Below are 22,358 nucleotides of genomic sequence, written 5' to 3'. Positions count from 1 at the left end.
GAAAACAGTTCTTGGTTTTTCTGAGCCCCGGTCAGGGAGCGGCTTTTTGCGATTTCCTGGATAGGAGGAAGAGGAGTCCTGATGATCTTTTCCGCCGTCCTCACCATACTCTCTGCAGAGACTTCCAGTCTGAGGCACTGCAGGCTCCAGTGCAGACAGAGATGCAGTTGGTCAGTAGCCTCTGTAGAGAAGGTGCCTTTGCAAATGTTCCACTTTATCGTTGACATTAGACAAAAGTGAAAAGGCATGTTAGCATTTATATGGGCTTTGCTCAATCTAAAAAATCCACAAAAGTAAAAAAAAAAAACAGGGGCAAAACAAGATTTGCTAAAATCATATGGATGTTACATAATGTCATGTGTTATGACAATCTGAACCCTGAAGAGCTTAGAGGCATATTTTTGAAGATAATTATCTAAATTCCAAACGTATCAAATGACAGCATTTTGCCAAAAGGCCTTAGGATAGATCGGCTACCTATACTTAGCAGACAGCCCATAAGAGGCCAGTTGCAGTCTTCAGCCCTTATAAGTCCTCATGCTCAAACAACATGTTGGTGCTTTTTTTTTTTTTTTTTCGCTTTTTAAAAGATTACAATTGTTTGGCAAGTACTCATCCATCCATCACACAGATGGAAGTTAAACCATAATCCTTCTTCTGGTAGTGTTCCTGCTGTGTTAGGTGGAAAGGTTTCCGTGCACATGTACCTGTTCCTGCTTGAAACTTTTAGATCATTTTCTCACTCGTTAAATCTCTGAAAGTTTATTTGGTCTCTTGTCACCTGGCCAGTAGAGAATTTCTACTGTCTGTAACTTGGGACACTAAAATCCAACCTTCCAATCCACGGGAAATATCTTCCAAAATCTGTGTGTGTTTCATTTTTTTCCCTGCGAGTTTTGGCATGCAGTCTAAAAAAGCTGAATGTGTCTTAAGCGTTACACATGTGAAACCACTTATTATTCCTGCAAAACACATTCACTTTCACATATGGCCTCGTAGCCTTGTGGCAATGGAACAGCTCTTCACTTAATCTCAACGTCTCATATAATCCAGCTAATTAGATGTAGCCTCACTACTTCTAACCCACAGAAAAAAATATATCATGGACAGTTAGCCAATGCAAAGTTACCCCTCAAAGCTATGTTATGCAGTATGTCAAATGTAATTGCTGTGTGCCTATTTTAAAATGTAGAGTTTATGTATTGATTTATATTCACTCATTGTCTGTAATTACTGACTCCGTCCTATTGTAGCATTACAGTGAGGTAAGGGGTAGAACAAAAAGTAAAACAACATTCTAGATATTGACTGTACTTCAAAGCTGGTATTGTCTTGCTCAAACTACACAGCAAGACGACCACCACAGTCTCAGGCCCCGTTTACACTAAGGTTATCCAGGGTAAATCACACCTAACCTTATCCGTGTCCACACACAATAATGTCACCGTTTAAGACCCCTGCCCCCCTCTGTCCACCGGCGCAACGTGACTTAGTACGCATGCGCGGAAAATGCCCATGCTATAGTCATCTCCAGTGTTGCTTTGTGTGCAAGTTCTTAAATTTAACTTATTTGAACAATATCCAGCGTTGTGGTATTTCAATTAACTGGAATTCCGTGTGCTGTGGGGCCCTATTGTAGTGAATCACACCTGAGCCATCATAAATTAATCAAATCTTTATTAGACACGTAAACAATGTGATAAAGAACATGTTACGTCAATCAATCTAGGGATTTAGATATCTGGTCAGGACTCAGGACACTCCGCACTCTTTTGCCTTCACCTTCATTGTCCATTTATTTTTGGTGACTTTATATACCCTGGACCTACACGTTGAGTCCGCGACATAAATGGTGGACAATAACTGATACAGTCTGCTTTGCCAGTCCAAATGCATTCGCTGTTTTCCATAGTTTTCCTTCGACAGCCAGGTAATACAAAGCACACGCTTCCCTTTTTATCACATCCACGGGAGCTCGCATATTCGTTGTCTCTCCTTTGACAAATAGACAAACCGCTTTCTCTTAAGATATTCATATGTAATTTCCATAAGTGTCTGTACATGTGGAAGAATAAGAAACACGGGGGTGTCTGGATGACTCGCCTTTGTATTTCCTGTGGTTAGCTCCGAGTTACGAAACCGCTTTATTATGAAGCTGGCTGTGGTGTGTTCTTTCTGACCTCACTTCTTGTGTGGCGGGTGGTCTTTTTGGCGTCACTTCCTCTCCGAATTCACTTTGTAAATGATCAATGAGTCCATACAAAACTATATGCTGGAGATTCAAGAAATACACGCCGCACTTAGCCGTGTAAAAATGTGTCCAAAGAGAGGCACCTTAAACGATGGTTTAGTGTGGCTGAAACGGGGCTTAGACTAAATAATTATTCGTTAAAGGGGTTAAACGACTTAGCGTAGACGTGGCCTAAATGAAGATGCTGTGAATCCTGTAAATCTGCATTTCATTGTCAGCTCTGTACTTTTCAGAGGTCTTTGTTTTCATATTTTAAAGTGGTACAAATTATAAACAGAAAAACAGATTATTTAAATTGTTTTAAGGCCCCAAGGTGCAAGTAAAGCAATGCAAGATGGGTTATAAACTGAATCGCTTCGAAAATGGTGCTCTCCTGTTAAAATAGGAGGTTGGTTTCATTTTGCCTGTGTGGTGAATTTTAATTAGACAAATACAGTGAAAAGGGGAATGTTATGCACAAAAAAAACAAAACATTATTAAAGTTCAATCAAATGAAACACGTGAGAATGCAGAAATTAAATTGCTGTCAAGCTCAGCTTCTTATCAGGAAAACCAGCAGATATAAAACTCTGCGGTCTGCCTCGCCGTGAGGTGCTGGGATCATCTGTTGGCTGCATTTTCAATATGTCTTACTGATGAACGAGTGACCTTCTCTCTTCCTGTGCCGCAAAGCTGTCTGTTGACCCTGCTGACATACTTTTGCGCCAAGCAGTAAGTGAAGACCTGCCATTAAAATTTCCAAAGTTGGACTTTAATTGAACTGCAGGTATGCCTTAAACAGGCATATTTCCCATTTTCACAACAAAAAAAACAACAACCTCAGTCATCTAACCAAACGCAGCGAGTTGAGCACAACACAGCACATGAATGATGTATGAAAGCTACAAAGAGGACTTTGTGATGCTGCTGTGTGTTGACTATTGTCAACATTTTCTTCTGTGTGTTTAGGTTGTGAAAAAAAAAATACATTAGGTGAACAAAAACACAGCCACCCTCAAGGCCGGACTCTGGGATAAAGCTCTCTGATTGTTTGGGGCCACGTGATTATGTCGACTGCGAGCTGATAATCACCATTGCCGTTGTACTGTACAGGTGTTTGCGTGTGTCTACTTAAAACAGTGGTTCTTAACCTTGTTGGAGGTACCCAACCCCATTCATTTCATATGCGCATTCATCGAACCCTTCTTGGTGAAAAAAAATATATATATATATATTTTTTTAATTCAAGACAAAGTTGTGTGTTTTTGGTAACACTTTAGTATGGAGAACATATTCTGAGTAACAAAGACTTAATTTAGAGGTTTTTGGACACTAGGGGAACATATTCTAAGTAACAAAGACTTAATTTGGAGTTATTTGATTAGGGTTAGGGTTAGGGTTATAATGAGGCCATGCCAAATAAGGCATTGATAAGTACTTAATAATGACTAGTTAAGAGCCAATATGTTACTAATTTGCATGTTAATAAGCAACTAATTAATGGTGACTATGTTCCCCATACTAAAGTGTTACCATGTTTTATTTTACTGGTGCACAAAATGAACCATACATGAATATCACCTTGTTAAAAGAACAAAACAGACACTAAACTCACACTAGACTGCATAAACTCACAACAAATTACACACCTGCAAATCAGCGTGACTTCTGCTGTTGCCGTGTCCATAATACGACAATAGGGAGAAATTTTTATTGAGACGATGAGTCGGGTGTGTTTTGACCTCTGCCGAACCCCTGAGGCCGACTCACCGAACCCTTAGGGTTCGATCGAACCCTGGTTAAGAACCGCTGACTTAGATGAATTGTTGAATTTTTGGACTAAATCCTTTTATTTATACAAATTTCTGCTAAACGTTTTTTAAGAAGCGAGTGAACATCCATCCATTTCCTACCGCTTATTCCCTTTGGGGTCACGGTTGGTGCCTATCTCAGCTATAATCAGGCGGAAGGCGGGGTACACCCTAGGCAAGTCGCCACCTCATCACAGGGCCAACACAGATAGACAACATTCACACTCACATTCACACACTAGGGCCAATTTAGTGTTGCCAATCAACCTATCCCCAGGTGCATGTCTTTGGAGGTGGGAGGAAGCCGGAGTACCCGGAGGGAACCCACGCATTCACGGGGAGGACATGCAAACTCCACACAGGGATTGAACCCAGGACTACTCAGAACCTTCGTATTGTGAGGCAGACGCACTAAACCCTCTACCATCGTGCTGCCCCGCGAGTGAACATGAATTTTGTAATAGTTGTACTTTGGTTTAGCAGCATCTATTTGAAAGCCCATAAAGATAATTGCTAAATTTAGCGTTGCTTCGAACGTCGTCATCATGATAAATTTACGGTCTTATTTCTAAAACGTACATTCTATTTTGAAAATATATTGGAGCTGAAACTTTTACCTAAGGATGTAATGTGTAGAGAACATTTTATTATCATAGTTTTTGCCATTTATTTGGTTTTGTTTACTTTTTCAATTATTGCAGATACCAACCTTTTCCTTGTCATATAAACTTTGGACATTATCGAGAAAAACATGACTATCGGATATATTTGATTGTAGTCTTTTTTTTTTTTGTATAAACCTGAATATTTATAATAAATATAGTACAAATATTTACATAACTTTTAAAACATCGATGCATTATATTGCTTATGCTGGTTCTGTTTCTTATGAACACACTCCCATAGTCAAATATGTAAATTGGGGATTGGTTTCTGGGCCTTGCCGTGTTAAATGCATTTCCACAAAGTAAGAAATGGAATAAAGTTTAATCAGAAATTAAATATTTTCATAGCTATAACATATAAAACCTGTTTACAAATGTTTTTTAACATTAAAAAAGATCTTTAAACAGTAAATAACACTCACATGGTCACCTTTACAATCACCAAACTGTTTAGTGTGATGTAGCTACAGTATTACTATACTCATTAGACTGGAGTCAGCCCTAACCCTCGGATGTTGGACAAGTAATACTAAAGCCCGAAAGGGCAACAAGCAAAATCTTGTTTGGGGCCACAAAAAGCTTAGACCTGGTCGCCACCAATTTTGATGCATGATTGTCACTCTTCACGCTAATCAATGATATGCCGAGCTATCAGTTTATTACGTTATTCCAAATTGTGCTTTTCTAAAAAGTTGCAATTTGTCATACTATTAAACTTTAAAAGACTTGGCTTACCATTTTAAATGTGTATCTTTATCCAACAAATGGCGCAACATTTTCCCCTTTGAAGCATGCAAAAAAAAATGTCCTTTTTTTTTTCTGAAAAGAAAGCCTTGCTACTGAAATAATAGGTGTGTGTCTCTAAAGATGTTGGATACTGATGTAATACAAAATGTGTGTTTTTTTTTTACCGCAGATTTGTTTTGGGTGGGGGGTTGATCAAAAACTTTTAAACATTCAAGCAATTTTCAATAAAAATACAGTAAACAACATTTTAACAGTAGATTTACCTGCTAATTTCCTAACCTGGCCATACAATATCTTTTCTCCGCCCTGGCATTGCCAAAAAAGGACAGCGTCCCAGGTGTGTAGAAGCATGTATGCCCCCTCTTCCCTGTTGATAGTATTGGCCCCTTGCTTCCTATTTCCACAGCCTCCTTCATCCATCTCTTTTATTTATTTACGTCTCAAATGACTTCTCCGTGTGTTCCAAGAGTCATTGCTTCGCGGTAACGTGAATCGCTGTCACTTCCATTGTGTCGGCTCAGTCCTTTGTGGTTTTAAGTTGTGTTGCGGCATTATATCGTTGTGTTGTGGTGTTTGTATTTGTTGTGGCTTTTGCAATCGTGCTATAGCTAAAAGTTAAGATATTGAAACGCCCGGAAAGACAGTCCGAGATACACTCTTTGACACGTTCCTTAACAAGCGAGGTGGTCAAAACACATGCAAGAGTTGCTTTACGCCACAACTCACGTTTAGACTGTAAATGGTAAATGGGTGATATTTGTATAGCACTTTTTTAACTTCAAGGTACTCAAATCGCTTTGACACTATTTCCACATTCACACATTCACACACACATTCACACACACATTCACACACCGATTGCGGGAGCTGCCATGCAAGACCCTAATCACGACCCATCAGGAGCAAGGGTGAAGTTTCTTGCTTAAGGACACAACGGACGTGACACAGATTCCCATGTGACAGATATCACACTATTCTTTTGTGGCGTTTGTGTTTGTTTTGACCTTTCTCGACCACCACAGATATCCTCCATTTTTGTTTTGATGACGCTACAGACTGGAAAATAGAGTTAGTATCTTTGTTATTAAGAGTGCTAAACTTCAAATAAATTCTACCTTCCCCAAATCCAAGGTTTTCCTTTTTCTAGTATCAATAAAATCGATTGATTCCCTTTTAAAACGTTATTGAATCGATACCTATCGCTGGGAAGGCAAATTTGTTGAGCATATATTAGTGTGCTTGAAATTTAAAAAATATAAATCAATATATTGATGTATTGATGTATCGATTAAATGTTACACCACTATTAGTCATTGCCAGGTGTCGTTTATTCCAGATTAAAATGAAAATAAAATTAGAGAGTGACAATGGAAGGGACTTTTATTTATTACCGTATTTTTTGACATATAAGTCGCTCCGGAGTATAAGTGGCACCAGCCGAAAATGCATAATAAAGAAGGAAAAAAAACATCTATACGTCGCACTGGAGTATAAGTCGCATTTTTGGGTGGACATTTATTTGATAAAACCCAACACCAATAATAGACATTTGAAAGGCAATTTAAAATAAATAAAGAATAGTGAACAACAGGCTGAATAAGTGTACGTTATATGACGCATAAATAACCAACTGAGAACGTGCCTGGTATGTTAACGTAACATATTATGGTAAGAGTCATTCAAATAACTATAAAATATAGAACATGCTATACGCTTACCAAACAATCTGTCACTCCTAATTGCTAAATCCGATTAAATCTTATACGTCTAGTCTCTTACGTGAATGAGCTAAATAATATTATTTGATATTTTACGGTAATGTGTTAATAATTTCACACATAAGTCGCTCCTGAGTATAAGTCGCAGCCCTGGCCAAACTATGAAAAAAAACTGCGACTTATAGTCCAAAAAATACGGTAAATACTAGGGGTGTGGGAAAAAATCGATTCAAATCGAATCAAATATGTTGTGCGATTCAGAATCGATTCTCATTTTTAATAAATCTATTTTTTTATTTTTTTAATTTATTTATTTATTTTTTTATCAATCCAACAAACCACTACACAGCAATACCATAACAATGCAATCCAATTCCAAAACCAAACCTAACCCAGCAACACTAACAACTGCAATAAACAGAGCAATTGAGAAGACACAAAGACGACACAGAACAAACCAAAAGTAGTGAAACAAAAATGAATATTATCAACAACAGTATTAATATTAGTTATAATTTCAGCATAGCAGTGATTGAAAATCCCTCATTGACATTATCATTAGACATTTATAAAAATAAAAAATAAATAAAAATAGTGTCACAGTGGCTTACACTTGCATCACATCTCATAAGCTTGACAACACACTGTGTCCAATGTTTTCACAAAGATTTAATAAGTCATATTTTTGGTTCGTTTAATAGTTAAAACAAATTTACATTATTGCAATCAGTTGATAGTCCTTTACAATTATAAAAGCTTTTTTTTTTTTTTTAATCTACTACTCTGCTTGCATGTCAGCAGACTGGGGTGGATCCTGCTGAAATCCTATGTATTGAATAAATACAATTATATTTGTAAATAAAGTATACATTTGTTAATTCTAAATTTGTATGAACTTCCAACCCCCCCCCTCGCCTTTAGTTTTTCTTAGTTTATTCAATGAAACTTATAAAGCCATATTTGTTTGTTTTAGATATTAAAACATGATTTAATTCATCTGTCGTAATTTCTTTTGGCCGCAGTCTAAAGAGAATTTTGCCAGTTTAAGTAAAAACAATCATACACGATCCCAATATTGACATTGTAAGACATTCTAATGAAATCATTATGGGGTAAATGTGTTATGCTATAGATCTTACACCAACAGGGACAGTCTAGAAACTAGACCTATTGTAATCAGTGCCTGGTGGAGTTCAGCAGGCAGTCAGTAGCTCAGCTTGTGTTTCAGCGCCACACAGACGTATCGCAGACTGATTAAACTTTCAATAGCTCCTGAACACCATTTTCATCTCTCAAAGCGGCCGAGAAATGGGCTTCCTTTTTAGAGATCCCCCAAACCAATTGGGCCTAAAAGGCTTTTCAGGGTGCAGAGTTGAGCAGCACTTGAGTTTGAGGAAGGGTTCTGTTCCTCGCATAGTCTTCGCCAGTGCCAAGCGGTGTGGCGGGCTGTGATAAATACGCTTCCTTTCAAACAATAGCTTTTGTAGGTCACTAGGAGACTTGCACTCACCCAAGCCGGCTCCTTCTGCAGAGCCCACAGACGCACGAACATGCAACCTTTAAAGTGAGTTTTGAAAAGGTCAAAATAGAGGCATGCAGAATGGCGATGTAGGAGTGTGTTAGAATAGAGGTTAGGGGGTGACAGTTGGTCAAGACTTACTCGATGGTCAAAAAATAAACAGCATTTTCATTAATTGTATAGAAACTCCTTGAGCATTCTCCTTTGCTTCGGCTGACCCACTTTGTTGTACTTGGCAGTGATAGTGAGTCCACCTGGACCTGGTTAGAAGAGTGCTTAAGACAGCCTTTCTGGAGACCGGTGTGTCTCCACGCGCTATCTTTATGTCCCCGCCCTTCCCCTCCAAGGCCCCCCGTCCATGCTTCACTTGACACCTCACATGTTGTTTAAGAAGCCGTTTGCTATGTTTGGATATTGAGGTCCATTATCAAGTCAGAGCTTGATTCCCTCTTGATTGGCTTGGGAGATTGTACTCTACTTGAAAATAAGCTGATTGGGTCTGCGCCTTCATGATAGAGAAGGTGCTCCCCCATCACAGCATGCTTTGCGGCTCTTGTCCTGGTAAAATAATTAGTCCCTCGGCACATCTTTAACGGCCTGTATTTATCAGGGACATTAATTAGATCCTATATAGTGGCTGTAATACTTTGAAAACAGTCTTCTTGTTTATTGAGTATTAACAACAAGCGGAATATACTACTCACCCACAGGTATTAGTCACTTGCTCATTTATCATACCCCTTCTGCTGTGTGTTTTCTTCTACTTATCCTTGTTTGTCTTTTTCTAAGTGCTCCTGCTGTATAAGGTGTTTTTGTGTTAGCGTTATTAAATACGGCAACAGTTAATTAAGTCCCATCCATCTAGTCTGAGTCACCTCTGAGTAGAAGAGTAGGTGTTTTGTGGTTCTTGATTGTTCTGCATATTTGTTGCTCTTCTATGCAAAGGACACTTAAAGGATTGGTGATAACATGGCACAATTTTTTGATAAACTGCTAAAATATTATAAAGATTGTACTGTTTCAAAATGTAATTATTCTATTTACCAGTCACGTGCCGTCAGGGGAAACAAGTGAGGCAGTGTCTCACCTTGCCACCAGGAGGGGTAAAAGGCTTAACTATGATGTGTTAAAAAAAAAGAGTAATAAAATAAGTTTTAATATTTCTCTTTTGGTCTATGCTTTCTATGAGATTTTGTTGTGGTTCCTGTATATTTGGATAATTTTCATGGTCAAAATCGAAGACATTCTGTGTTTCCTGATCAAAATAACGCAGCAGACCAGAAGTGAGGCAGACAGAGGTGGTGCCTCCACAGCTATACACAAGGTGTATTGAGCGTCTGCGTGAGAGGGGGCACATGCTTGATGCCATGGGAAAGGCAGGCCATGAGGCAGCAAGTACCTCTGCCTCAAAGTAGGGGGCAATATATTGTTCAATGCCTCAGCAGTAATCTGACTCGCTACACTGAGAGAAATGGGCGCGCTAAAGCTAGCAGACACATGTCTCTCCAGCGGAAGCCAGCCTTTTTTCTTTTCTTTTTTTTAAAACAGACATGGCATTTTTATTAGAGTAAGCCAGCGTTTGTGAGTGTTATTGCTGCTTCAGGTACAAATACAGAAGGGTAAGATACTCTCACAATACTTGATTGTTGGATCCATTGTGGATTGAACTTTCACAGTATCATGTTAGACCCGCTCGACATCCATTGCTTTCCTCCTCTCTAAGGTTCTCATAGTCATTATTGTCACCGACGTCCCACTGGGTCATTATTGTCACCGATGTCCCACTGGGTGTGAGTTTTCCTTGCCCTTATGTGGGCCTACCGAGGATGTCGTGGTGGTTTGTGCAGCCCTTTGAGACACTAGTGATTTAGGGCTATATAAGTAAACATTGATTGATTGATTGATTGATTTATTTTGTTAAAAGGAAATGGGACCAAAAAGTATTTAATAACAACTTTGTCAAATACTTTTTGGACCAATTTGTCAAACCATAATATCATTTTGATAACGTTTTTATGAACGCAAATGACTTTCTTAGTTTTCCTGTTATTCTAATGTGAAACCTAAATCAACAATGGTAAGAACTGCACATATGAATTTAAGTTTAAAAAAAAAGAAGAAAAAAAACCTCTGAAAGTATCTCTGTCTAGTTCACCGCACGTCAGTGCTATTTACTATGTTTACCGTTATTCAATCGCCTGTTGACTACGATTGAAACCATTCTGCCCCTGCCTATCTATCAGATTTGAACAACATTGTGATGATTTTGACCAGCATTATCATTGATAAGCAATGATTGAAGTAAAAATAGTCATTGCAGGACATATTTATACTGTTTTATCACTAGTAAAGGCTCTCACAAACTCTAGCGTACTGCAGGCGGAGGGTACTGCAGGTGGAGCGTACTGCAGGCGGAGCGTACTGCAGGCGGAGCGTACTTCGCACGGAATGTCAGCAGTCATCAGAGCATCCGTAGTTGCATGTGAAATTTAAAGATTTGTTTCACTTTAAACGTGGATCGATGTAAGAAAGTTAAGGAGGTCCGCTTTTGATATGCGCTTGAGCCTGTGAGAGGTTGAAGGGTGCAAAGATAGTTGACATTCTGATTGAAAGCTTGATCAAATTTCGATTTGTTAAGATTAAATAATAATTTACCATGGGAAATGATTGACAGAAAATCTGTTACAAGCATAACAATTAATTATAGTAATTGTAATGAGCATTTGTTAAATGTTTATACAGTAGCTGTCATGCAGTAGTGGGCCAGCAAAGCCTTCTCTGCTGGCCTAACATAACTAGAATTAATGATCAGAATCAGAATCAGAAATACTTTACAAAATAAACTATATAATTATTTTTGTATTTACTTTCCGTAAACATCTAAAAAGTATTCATATTGTCTTCATGTCGTTATATGCTCGTTCCAGTGCTGTTGTTTTTAGTTTTAGTTTGTATCCAATCAGAATTCAGCTAGCTTATGTCGCCATGCAGTACGAAATCTGCCTAGAGCACGGGTCCCAAAAGTTTCGGGGGCCGCATTGTGTTAAAAAAAATGTGGCTGGGGACCGGGCTGTATGTATATATATATATATATATATATATATATATATATACACACACACACACACACACGTTAGCCTCTGTGTTATTTCCTGACCTATTTCCTCCCTACAAGCTTGTTTCGCAGGTTTCTCTGCTCTTTTGGCAACCCCGAAAGGGATAAGCAGTAGAAAATAGATGCATACATAAAAAAATCCTCTGAAGAGCAGGGAAATCTGCGAAACAGGGGATTTTAGAATGAAATATATAATAAAATCCCCTGAAAATCAGGGAAACCTGCAAAACAGGCCTGTAGGTATGAAATAGCCTCTGTGGTTTTTCCTGACCTAACGTATATTCCGCTCTACCCCGGTATTGAGCAATGTATAATGGATAAACCACAGTAACCTTGACTAATATATATATATATATATATATATATATATATATATATATATATATATATATATATATAGCGCTACGAATCTTTGGGTGTCCCACGATTCGATTCAATATCGATTCTTGGGGTCGTGTTTGTGTCTTCTCAATTGCTCTGTTTATTGCAGTTCTTAGTGTTGCTGGGTCAGGTTTGGTTTTGGAATTGGATTGCATTGTTATGGTATTGGTGTGTATTGTTTTGTTGGATTGATAAAAAAATAAAAATAAAAACATTTTGAATCGATTCTGAATTGCACAACGTGAGAATCGCGATTCAAATTCGAATCGATTTTTTCCCATACGCCTAATATATATATATATATATATATATATATATATATATATATATATATACACAAACCCCATTGCCATATGACTTGGGAAATTGTCTTAAATGTAACTATAAAAGGAATACAATGATTTGCAAATCCTTTTCAACCCATTTCATGGCGCAGTGGGAGAGTGGCCGTGCGCAACCCGAGCGTCCCTGGTTCAATTCCCACCTAGTACCAACCTTGTCACGTCCGTTGTGTCCTGAGCAAGACACTTCACCCTTGCTCCTGATGGGTGCTGGTTGGCGCCTTGCATGGCAGCTCCCTCCATCAGTGTGTGAATGTGTGTGTGTGAATGGGTAAATGTGGAAGTAGTGTCGAAGCGCTTTGAGTACCTTGAAGGTAGAAAAGCGCTATACAAGTACAGCCCATTTATTTTCAATTAAATGGACTACAAACACAAGATATTTGATGTTCAAACTCATAAACTTTATTTTTTTTTGCAAATAATAATTAACTTACAATTTCATGGCTGCAACACATGCCAAAGAAGTTGGGAAAGGGCATGTTCACCACTTTGTTACATCACCTTTTCTTTTAACAACACTCAATAAACGTTTGGGAACTGAGGAAACTAATTGTTGAAGCTTTGAAAGTGGAATTAATTCCCATTCTTATTTGATGTTGAGCTTCAGTCGTTCAACAGTCCGGGGTCTCCGCTGTCGTATTTTACGCTTCAAAATGCGCCACACAATTTCGATGGGAGTCAGGTCTGCACTGCAGAAGGGCCAGGGAATTACCCGCACTCTTTTACTACGAAGCCACGCTGTTGTAACACCTAGCTTGGCATTGTCTTGCTGAAATAAACAGGGGCATCCATAACGTTGCTTGGATGACAACATATGTTGCTCCAAAACCTGTATGGACAATGCAGCCTTAATGGTGCCTTTACAGATGTGTAAGTTACCCATGCTTTGGGCACTAATGCACCCCCATACCATCACAGATGCTGGCTTTTGAACTTTGCGCCTACAACAATCCGGGTGGTTATTTACCTCTTTTTTCCAGAGGACACCACGTCCACAGTTCCCAAATATAATTTGAAATGTGGACTCGTCAGACCACAGAACACTTTTCCACTTTGCATCAGTCCATCTTAGATGAGCTCGGGCCCAGCGAAGCCGGCGGCGTTTCTGGGTGTTGTTGGTTAAGGGGTTTTGCTTTGCATAGTACAGTTTTAACTTGCACTTACAGATGTAGCGACCAACTATAGTTACTGACAGTGGTTTTATGAAGTGTTCCTGAGCCCATGTGGTGATATCCTTTACTCACTAATGTCGGTTTTTGATGCAGTGCCGCCTGAGGGATCAAAGGTCCGTAATATCATCGCTCATGTGCAGTAAATTCTCCTGATTTTCTGATCCTTTTGATGATTTTACGGACTGTGCATGGTAAAATCCCTAAATTCCTTGCAATAGGTGGTTGAGAAATGTTGTTCTAAAACTGTTCGACAATTTGTTTACAACGTGGTGACCCTCGCCCCCATCCTTGTTTGTAAATTACATAGCATTTAATGGAAGCTGCTTTTTCACCCAATCATGGCACCCACCTGTTCCCAATTAGCCTGCACACCCGTGGGATGTTCCAAATACGTGTTTGATGAGCATTCCTCAACTTTATCAGTATTTATTGCCACCTTTCCCAACTTCTTTGTCACGTGTTTCTGGAATCAAATTCTAAAGTTAATGATTATTTGCAAAAAAAAAAATATCAGGTTGAACATCAAATATGTTGTCTTTGTAGCATATTCAACTGAATATGGTTTGAAAATGATCTGCAAATCCTTGTATTCCATTTATATTTACATCTAATACAATTTCCCAACTCATATGGAAACGGGGTTTGTATATTCAGAGCGCAATGATGTCACATTATCAATGGGAAAATGCATTTTTAAACAATATGATTTGCCTGAGTGGCTAGTAGACACACAGAGTAACAAGTAGTATAAAATGGATTAGAAAGGACAGATTAAAAAAAAATAAAATACAAAAATAAAATTCAAATTCAAATATTATAACTTAAGACTTCCCGCGGGCCGGATTTTGGACACTGGCGGGCCGGATGCGGCTAGACCCTAGAGCCTTCAGAATCATCAATGAGGGCGTCCAGGCACTGTAAGTGAATGGGGACATACAGTGATAGATAATTGTGATAGCCAATCAGATCACAAGTTGTTGTCAGTAAGGCTTCGGAATGGCCTCACGTTGCACCTGATATTTACGCGTCCTCTGATTGGATACTCACCGGGACCGTTAGCGGACGAATTAGAGAACACACAGAGTTAAAAGACATCCAGTTTTTTGCACTTCCGATCCGATACCGATATTGTTTTTGCACTTCCGATCCGATACCCATGCTGGCCGATAGTGGCCTATCCGAGCATGTATTAAAGTTTAAAGTTATTTAGCCTATACTTAGTTGTCAGATTCATGTTGAAAATGGTTTTAGTACTCTTGATAACAACTAGCCAGCTGAGTTAGGTGAGTTTGAATAATACACAATGGTTGGTAACAAGAAACTGACCTGTTTATTCCAGGATAAACACAAAATAGACAAAATTATACATGACAAACAGAAATGGCACCATTGAACAGTGAAAAAGTGAATAGTATAAAGTGCAAATAATGCTGTAAACATTATTAAATAAAGCAAAACACACAAACAACCTGTGTGGGATAAAATGTCTATAACTCAGCCTCAATACTTGCTCTTGAACAAGTGTAAACTTAAAAAAAACAAAAAACTTTCTACACACTCCCTTCAATTGTTTGCCCCCCCTGACTGCAGTCTGAGCATAATGGGGAGATTCTTTCGAACAAAGACGAGCACTTCAAGATGCTCAGGTGTCAGCTTGCTCCTGTGTTCATCAATGATGAGTGAGGCTGTGCTAAAAAGCCTCTCACTCTCAACACTAGTGCAAGGAGCACTGAGGAACTTGGCTGCTGTTGCTGCCAGGGCGGGTAGACGAGACTGATTGTCTCTCCAGTAGTGAAAAGGATTGCTCTTACCCCCAGCTGGAGGCTCACCGAGGTAGCTCTCCAACTGAAACACTGCCCCTGGGGTGATCTGCTGCTCAGATGGACCTGCGGTCCTGCTCTCCCCCAGTATCTCGTCAAAGTAGCTGCCGAGGCTGCTGGTTGAGCTTCCAGCCTCCCTTCCTGGTGTTTGCCTTGCTGTCTTATTCTCAACCACACCTTTTCCAGAGGGCATGGCCTGCAGTTCTTGTTCCATTTTCTTCACCTCTACCTTTAGTGTCTCCTTTGCCTGATCCAGGTTGGTAGCATTAGTGAAGAACCTTAACATTTGGATCAAATGTAATAAAGATATATCAATTATTTTATATGGTTTACGCTCGTCTCCACTTATTAATGTTCAATGACAACAAGTAACACACAAAATAGATCACAAATAATCAACAGTGACCTTCATTTCCTCACCCATCATATAACTGAAGGAGAATAAGAATAATAACAATAATAATAATATGATAATAATAATACATTCCTATAATGCATTCCCATCACCTTATATCTATGAAACATTAGGCTACTGAAATACTGACAAAGAAAAAAAAACAAGCTGTAGAGTAAAATATTTTCAATATAGTGCTGAAGCTTATAACATGCTCAAATAATTATATAGCACTTACTTGTCTTTGTAGCGTGGATCTAGCATTGTTGCCACGGCATAGAGGGCTTCAGTTTCCACATGGTCAAAACGTGTGTGCACCGTGTCGAGTAAAGTGGCCTTCATGGTTTGAAACCCTCTGTGTTCTTCGCTCTCACTCTCTAGAAAGCATCTCACACTAACCTCGGCTGTCAGCTCTTGGAAGGGTTAAAGAATTGTTGCAGTTTTCTCTAGCAGCGACCTTTGGTTGCCTGTTAATGTGGTTGTGATTGCTCTCGCTATGTTCATCTTTTTCGTTTTGTAGGGTCAAATAATCCCACACAGCGGACATTTTTACCGTAACTTTTAATTCACATGGCCGTTTTAACAGTTAGGACACAGACCTGTGGATGTGTTGAAGGTCTGCTGGAAAATCCGGAACGGAATTTAGGGAGCAACAGAAGAGTGGAATGTTGTATTTAAATCGGTGCGTTAAAAAACACGGACCGGATCTTTTTTTAAAATTGGATCTAGATCGACATTTTCCCTTGCCTTGCCAAAACGCTTTTTTTTGGCAAAAATCGGCGGCCGATCCAATCCAAATATCGGATCGGGACAACCCTAGTTGTGATAGCCAATCAGATCACTAGTTTTTGACAGTAGCTGTTTTGTTACAACTAAAAGTTGTAAACTCTTGTTGTTAAAGTGTGTCATGCTTGTCATTTAATTAATTTCGATACATGTGTATTTGTCGCCATCATGAGGTCAGGGCAGTTAATATACTTTGAATCGAACTTTATTGACCGGAAGTTGCATAAGACAAGCAGAGAAATTTACGGTATATGTTTTAATTGCTGATGCGTTTGAATTGATTTGAAATGCGCCAGAAAATAACCCGTTTTGTACACTGTTTATGTACCAATGCCCAGAATGGTGTAAATGTGTTCCTGTATAAGTGTTACACCCTGATTGGAAATAAATACTTCAACTATATTAAAGAGGAGGCCATGGTGTTTCCACTAAATGCTGATCATGATCATGTGGTGACATCAATTATGGTATTTTGAGAGGTAATTATTGAAGTCGGAGATCACTGAAGGCGTAGGTGTGAAACACACGGCCTGCCACTGCCTGCTATTATCCATCCATCCATTTACTACCGCTTCTTCCCTTTTGGGGTCACGGGGGGCGTGAGTGGCCTAGTGGTTAGAGTGTCCACCCTGAAATTGATAGGTTGTGAGTTCAAACCCCGGCCGAGTCATACCAAAGACTATAAAAAATGGGACCCATTGCCTCCCTGCTTGGCGCTCAGCATCAAGGGTTGGAATTGGGGGTTAAATCACCATAAATTATTCCCGGGCGCGGCACTTTAACTTTAACTTTTTAATCTCAGCTACAATGGGGCGGAAGGCGGGTTACACCCTGGACAAGTAGCCACCTCATCGCAGGGCCAACACAGATAGACAGACAACATTCCCACTCACATTCACACAGTAGTGTTGCCAATCAACCTATCCCCAGGTGCATGTCTTTGGAAGTGGGAGGAAGCCGCAGTACCCGGAAGGGACCCCCGAATTCACGGGGAAGACATGCAAACTCCACACAGAAAGATCCCGAGCCCGGGATTGAACCCTGACTACTCAGGACCTTCGTATTGTGAGGCAGACGCACTAACCCCTCTGCCACCGTGAAGCCCTGCCTGCTATTATGTATATCTTTAATTGTTGGCTCTGCGATGAGGTGGCAACTTCTCCAGGGTGTACACCGCCTTTTGCCTGAGTGCAGCTGGGATAGGCGCCAGCACCCGCAGCGACTCCGAAAGGGACAAGCGGTAGAAAATGAATAGATGGATGGAATTTTCAAAAGCAAGAGTCCACTTCTATGAGTGTGTTATTCTCCGATTCCCTCACATATCCCATTAAAGCCAGGAAGTCGTTTGGTATTTTTTTGTCATGTTTTTATTTGATCTGCCAACAAGTGGAGCGTCTCTTTCTTTCATCCAGTCACCATGCTAATTAGACACACTTAGCTATTTCATTGTTATTGTGGGGGGATATTTGGATGCTTTCTGGGTAGTGGGTAGGTTTCTGAAAAGCGCTGTGTTGCCCTACTTGAGTAACACTCCATACTTGCACTGTGTGAGCACTAACGTTAAGCCAACTCAATGGAGAGTGAATGCCCCATCTTGTTTTAAGTGGTTTGAACTGTGTCGAACAGGATTTGGCTGAGACCTGAGGTGAAGCACAGCATGAGCACTCTGAAACAAATGTGCACTCTAAAGACACTTAATTTAATGGAGCTTTTAAAAAATTAAAATAAAAATATTGCCCCTACAATGGTATTCAAATTTAGTTAATAACAACCCCCTCACCAAAGAAAATATGTTTTTATCACTCTTTGTTATTGGGTAGGATAACTCAAATGAATAAGTATTGTTTAATATATTGTATTCATTAAATATATAATGCTGGTTGTAGCGGCCCACTTGGATTAATGACACAAAATGCAGAAAGCTTTGAATGCTGCAACTATAAAGGCCTATTGAAACCCACTACTACTGACCATGCAGTCTGATAGTTTATATATCAATGGTGGCGCAGTGGGAGAGTGGCCGTGCGCAACCCGAGGGTCACTGGTTCAAATCCCACCTCGAACCAACCTCGTCACGTCCGTTGTGTCCTGAGCAAGACACTTCACCCTTGCTCCTGATGGGTGCTGGTTGGCGCCTTGCATGGCAGCTCCCTCCATCAGTGTGTGAATGTGTGTGTGAATGGGTAAATGTGGAAGTAGTGTCAAAGCGCTTTGAGTACCTTGAAGGTAGAAAAGCGCTATACAAGTACAACCCATTTATGAAATATTAACATTGCAACACATGCCAATACGGCGGGTTTAGTTTACTAAATTGCAATTTTAAATTTCCCACGGACTTTCTTTTTGAAAACGTCGCGTGACGTCACGGACTGTCAGGAAATATTAGCGCAGCACCACTTACGGCTAAAAGTCGTCTTTTTCATCGCGCAATTACACAGTATTCTGGACATTTGTGTTGCTGAATCTTTTGCAATTTGTTCAATTAATAATGGAGAAGTCAAAGTATAAAGATGGAGTTGGGAAGTTTTAGCCTTTAGCCACACAAACACACGGTGATTCCTTGTTTAAAATTCCCGGATGTGAAGCTTCACTATGGATCAGAGCGGTCAAGCGAACATGGTTCCCGACCACTTGTCAACCGGCAAGTTTCGGTGAGAAAATTGTGTTAAAAAGTCGCCTCTTACCGGAGATCTGTGGAGTTTGTGCCGTCCTTGTGTCTGCCGTGACTTCCCTCAGACACTGGCCTCAAGACAACCGTGGACAGACCCTCCGACTATCTGGTACTATTTAATCTCACTAAAACACTAGCAACACAATAGAAAGATAAGGGATTTCCCAGAATTATCCTAGTAAATATGTCTAAAAACTTCTGAATCCGTCCCAATGCAATCGCCTCTTTATTTTTTTTTGTATTTTTTTTTTCCTAGTTCTTCGCACAATATCATCATCCACAAATCTTTCATCCTCGCTCAAATTAATGGGGAAATTGTCGTTTTCTCGGTCCGAATAGCTCTTGCTGCTGGAGGCTCCCATTAAAAACAATAAGAGGACGTGAGGAGCCCTCACCCTTGTGACATCATCTTCTGCGACTTCAGGTAAATGCAAGGCTTTTTTATCAGCACCAAAAGTTGCAAACATCATCGTCGATGTTCTCTACTAAATCCTTTCAGAAAAAATATGGCAATATCGCGAAATGATCAAGTATGACACATAGAATGGGCCTGCTATCCCCGTTTAAATAAGAAAATCTCATTTCAGTAGGCCTTTAATTCTCTCCTCCTTTTCTCCTCACAATTTTGACACTGTGAAAACTATGAAGATGGACAGAAAATACTAATGCCTTCGTACCATATTTCCACAAACCACACATAAATCATGTTTACGTTTTTCATGTTTACGTTGTTAAACTTATAAACAAATCTCTATCCATTTTGTACCGCTTATTCCCTTTTGGGGTCGCGGGGGGCACTGGCGCCTATCTCAAGTACAATCAGGCGGAAGGCATTGTACACCCTGGACAAGTCGCCACCTCATCGCAGGGCCAACACAGATAGACAGACAACATTCACACTCACATTCACACGCTAGGGCCGATTTAGTGTTGCCAATCAACCTATCCCCAGGTGCATGTCTTTGGAAGTGGGAGGAAGCCGGAGTACCCGGAGGGAACCCACGCAGTCACGGGGAGAACATGCAAACTCCACACAGAAAGATCCCGAGTCTGGGATTGAACCCAGAACTCCAGGACCTTCGTATTGTGAGGCAGACACACTAACCCCTCTGCCAGCGTGAAGCCCATAAACAAATCTGTTTTAGTAAATAAAAATAATGACAGTTTCCCGTTTGTTTTGAATAAAATGAACTATTAGTCTCCTCCTACCTCCTACCTCCTTCCGCTTCCAAGGGCGCTAAGTTAGCTCAGCTTGTTAGCCACGCTTCTACACACATCTCGTAGTGACTCTGCTTAAATGTGACATATAAACAACACAAAGACGAGGCACAATAAAATAACCTCTCGCAAATATTCACACAGAATATGACAAATTTATCTTCGTCAGCATGTTTTACCAGTCCTGGAGTAACGTGAGCATGCTGTTGACAGACGGAACGGCAGCAGGAAGTCAAGCATCAGCAACAAAGGAAGTAACAGAAAAAGGGTGGGCTCTTCAAAATAAAGGCACATAAAAAAAACGTAACATGACAGAACTGCATTTTTCTCATGAACAAAATTTGCTGCCATTTACACCGGTATTTAAAATACAATTGTACCTCAACTTAAAAACTTTACTGGTTCTGTGATGGAGCTCTTAAATTCTGAAACACTTTTACCTCAAGTCAACATCTCGTATTGAAATGAACTGAAATCAATACAATTGGTGATTCCCATTGCCCCCTGACCCCCCGCCCCATAACAGCACAATTTTATCATCTAGCATGCCTTTTTAAAATAAAAACTAACTTTTGGATAAGAAATATATCAAAACAATACAATATGTGATGATCTGTCACTGAACTTCTCTTTGTGCTTCCTTGTTTTGTGTTTATTTCCTATCAGTGCTCTTATTTTGGTTAAATTTCCTGCTTGTCTCCCTGAGCTCTGTTTTCACCTCAGCTGCTGCTGATTAGGCAGCCCTGCCATACCTGGTGGTAATAATCAGGCGGCTATTTATGCCTGCCTCGCGTGCTCCTCAGCGCTTGAGGATTGACTTATTGTTAAGAACCGTTTGCATGCATGACTGCTCTTCCTATGTTAATTATATCAAAAATAATCTTACCTGCCCTTCGTTCTCCTGGTTCCTGCATCTTGGGGTCACTACAACTGGCAGCCATGCGAGTTCCCGACACAATATAATTTACTTGGAAGAATAACGACATACAACATTTAGCTTGGAGAGTTGACTCCTCTGTCAAACACACCATCAGCAGCTATACCATATCCTCATGGATAAAACGCTTCCAGATAGTATTCTACTTCAGTATGGTACAGACTTGTAGTGATACCCTCAAATTGCCTCATCCAGTTGGCAAGACCGTTGTTCATTTTCTGTGGATTTCTTTTTTTAATTCAATGAATATCATCGACTTCTTCGCAACAGTGCCATTCACACTCAATTTCTTCCTTCCCTTGGTTGGGAAACAACGTTATATCAATCTCTAGCTAAAAGCTAATGCCAGTGAGTAAGATGAGATGTTTTGGTCGGATCTTCCGGGGTTCACTGTGACAATTGCTAAGCTAACAAATGGTGTAGAGACGTGTAACTAAAAAATGTTTCTCAAACTAAAACGTAACAATTAGCCGAGAGACAGGTCTTATCTCAAAACACTCTTAAGTTGCAGCACTCTCTAGTTGAGGTAAATCTGTATTATGATATAAAATGTAAGATATAAATGGTGCTAAAACGAGGTCCTGATCCATATTTGTGCTTTTTCGCCTTGATAGAGTTCTGCTTTTTAAATATATTCTTCATCCATATTTGTATACCATTATTTACACAACTTTATGATTTTCTCTATGCAAATGTGCCACCTATCCACAAAGTGTTCTAGAACTTGGCGACATTTTTTTTCCCTCATTCCACAAGCTTACTACACTATATTGCCAAAATTATTTGGCCACCCATCCGAATGATCAGAATTAGGTGTCCTAATAACTTGGCCC

General features: G+C 39.7%; 2 protein-coding genes across 2 annotated transcripts in view; one reads left to right on the top strand and one right to left on the bottom strand.

Annotated features, from left to right (window-relative positions):
* macrod2 (mono-ADP ribosylhydrolase 2) overlaps nt 1-22,358 on the top strand; it is a 1,231,520-nt gene that overhangs the window by 993,269 nt on the left and 215,893 nt on the right. The window lies entirely within an intron of this gene.
* On the bottom strand, nt 15,031-17,065 carry LOC133558780 (E3 SUMO-protein ligase ZBED1-like). Its single transcript, XM_061909940.1, has 2 exons — nt 16,152-17,065; nt 15,031-15,797 (listed from the first exon to the last, which is right to left on the bottom strand). Exons 1-2 carry the CDS (start codon nt 16,253-16,255, stop codon nt 15,263-15,265), a joined length of 639 nt encoding a protein of 212 aa, XP_061765924.1. The 5' UTR covers nt 16,256-17,065; the 3' UTR covers nt 15,031-15,262.

The sequence above is a fragment of the Nerophis ophidion genome, linkage group LG09, assembly GCF_033978795.1.
Source record: "Nerophis ophidion isolate RoL-2023_Sa linkage group LG09, RoL_Noph_v1.0, whole genome shotgun sequence".
In the NCBI taxonomy this organism is placed as follows: Eukaryota; Metazoa; Chordata; class Actinopteri; order Syngnathiformes; family Syngnathidae; genus Nerophis; species Nerophis ophidion.
Note: the sequence above shows the minus strand (reverse complement) of the source record. Positions and strands in the feature narration are given on the sequence as shown.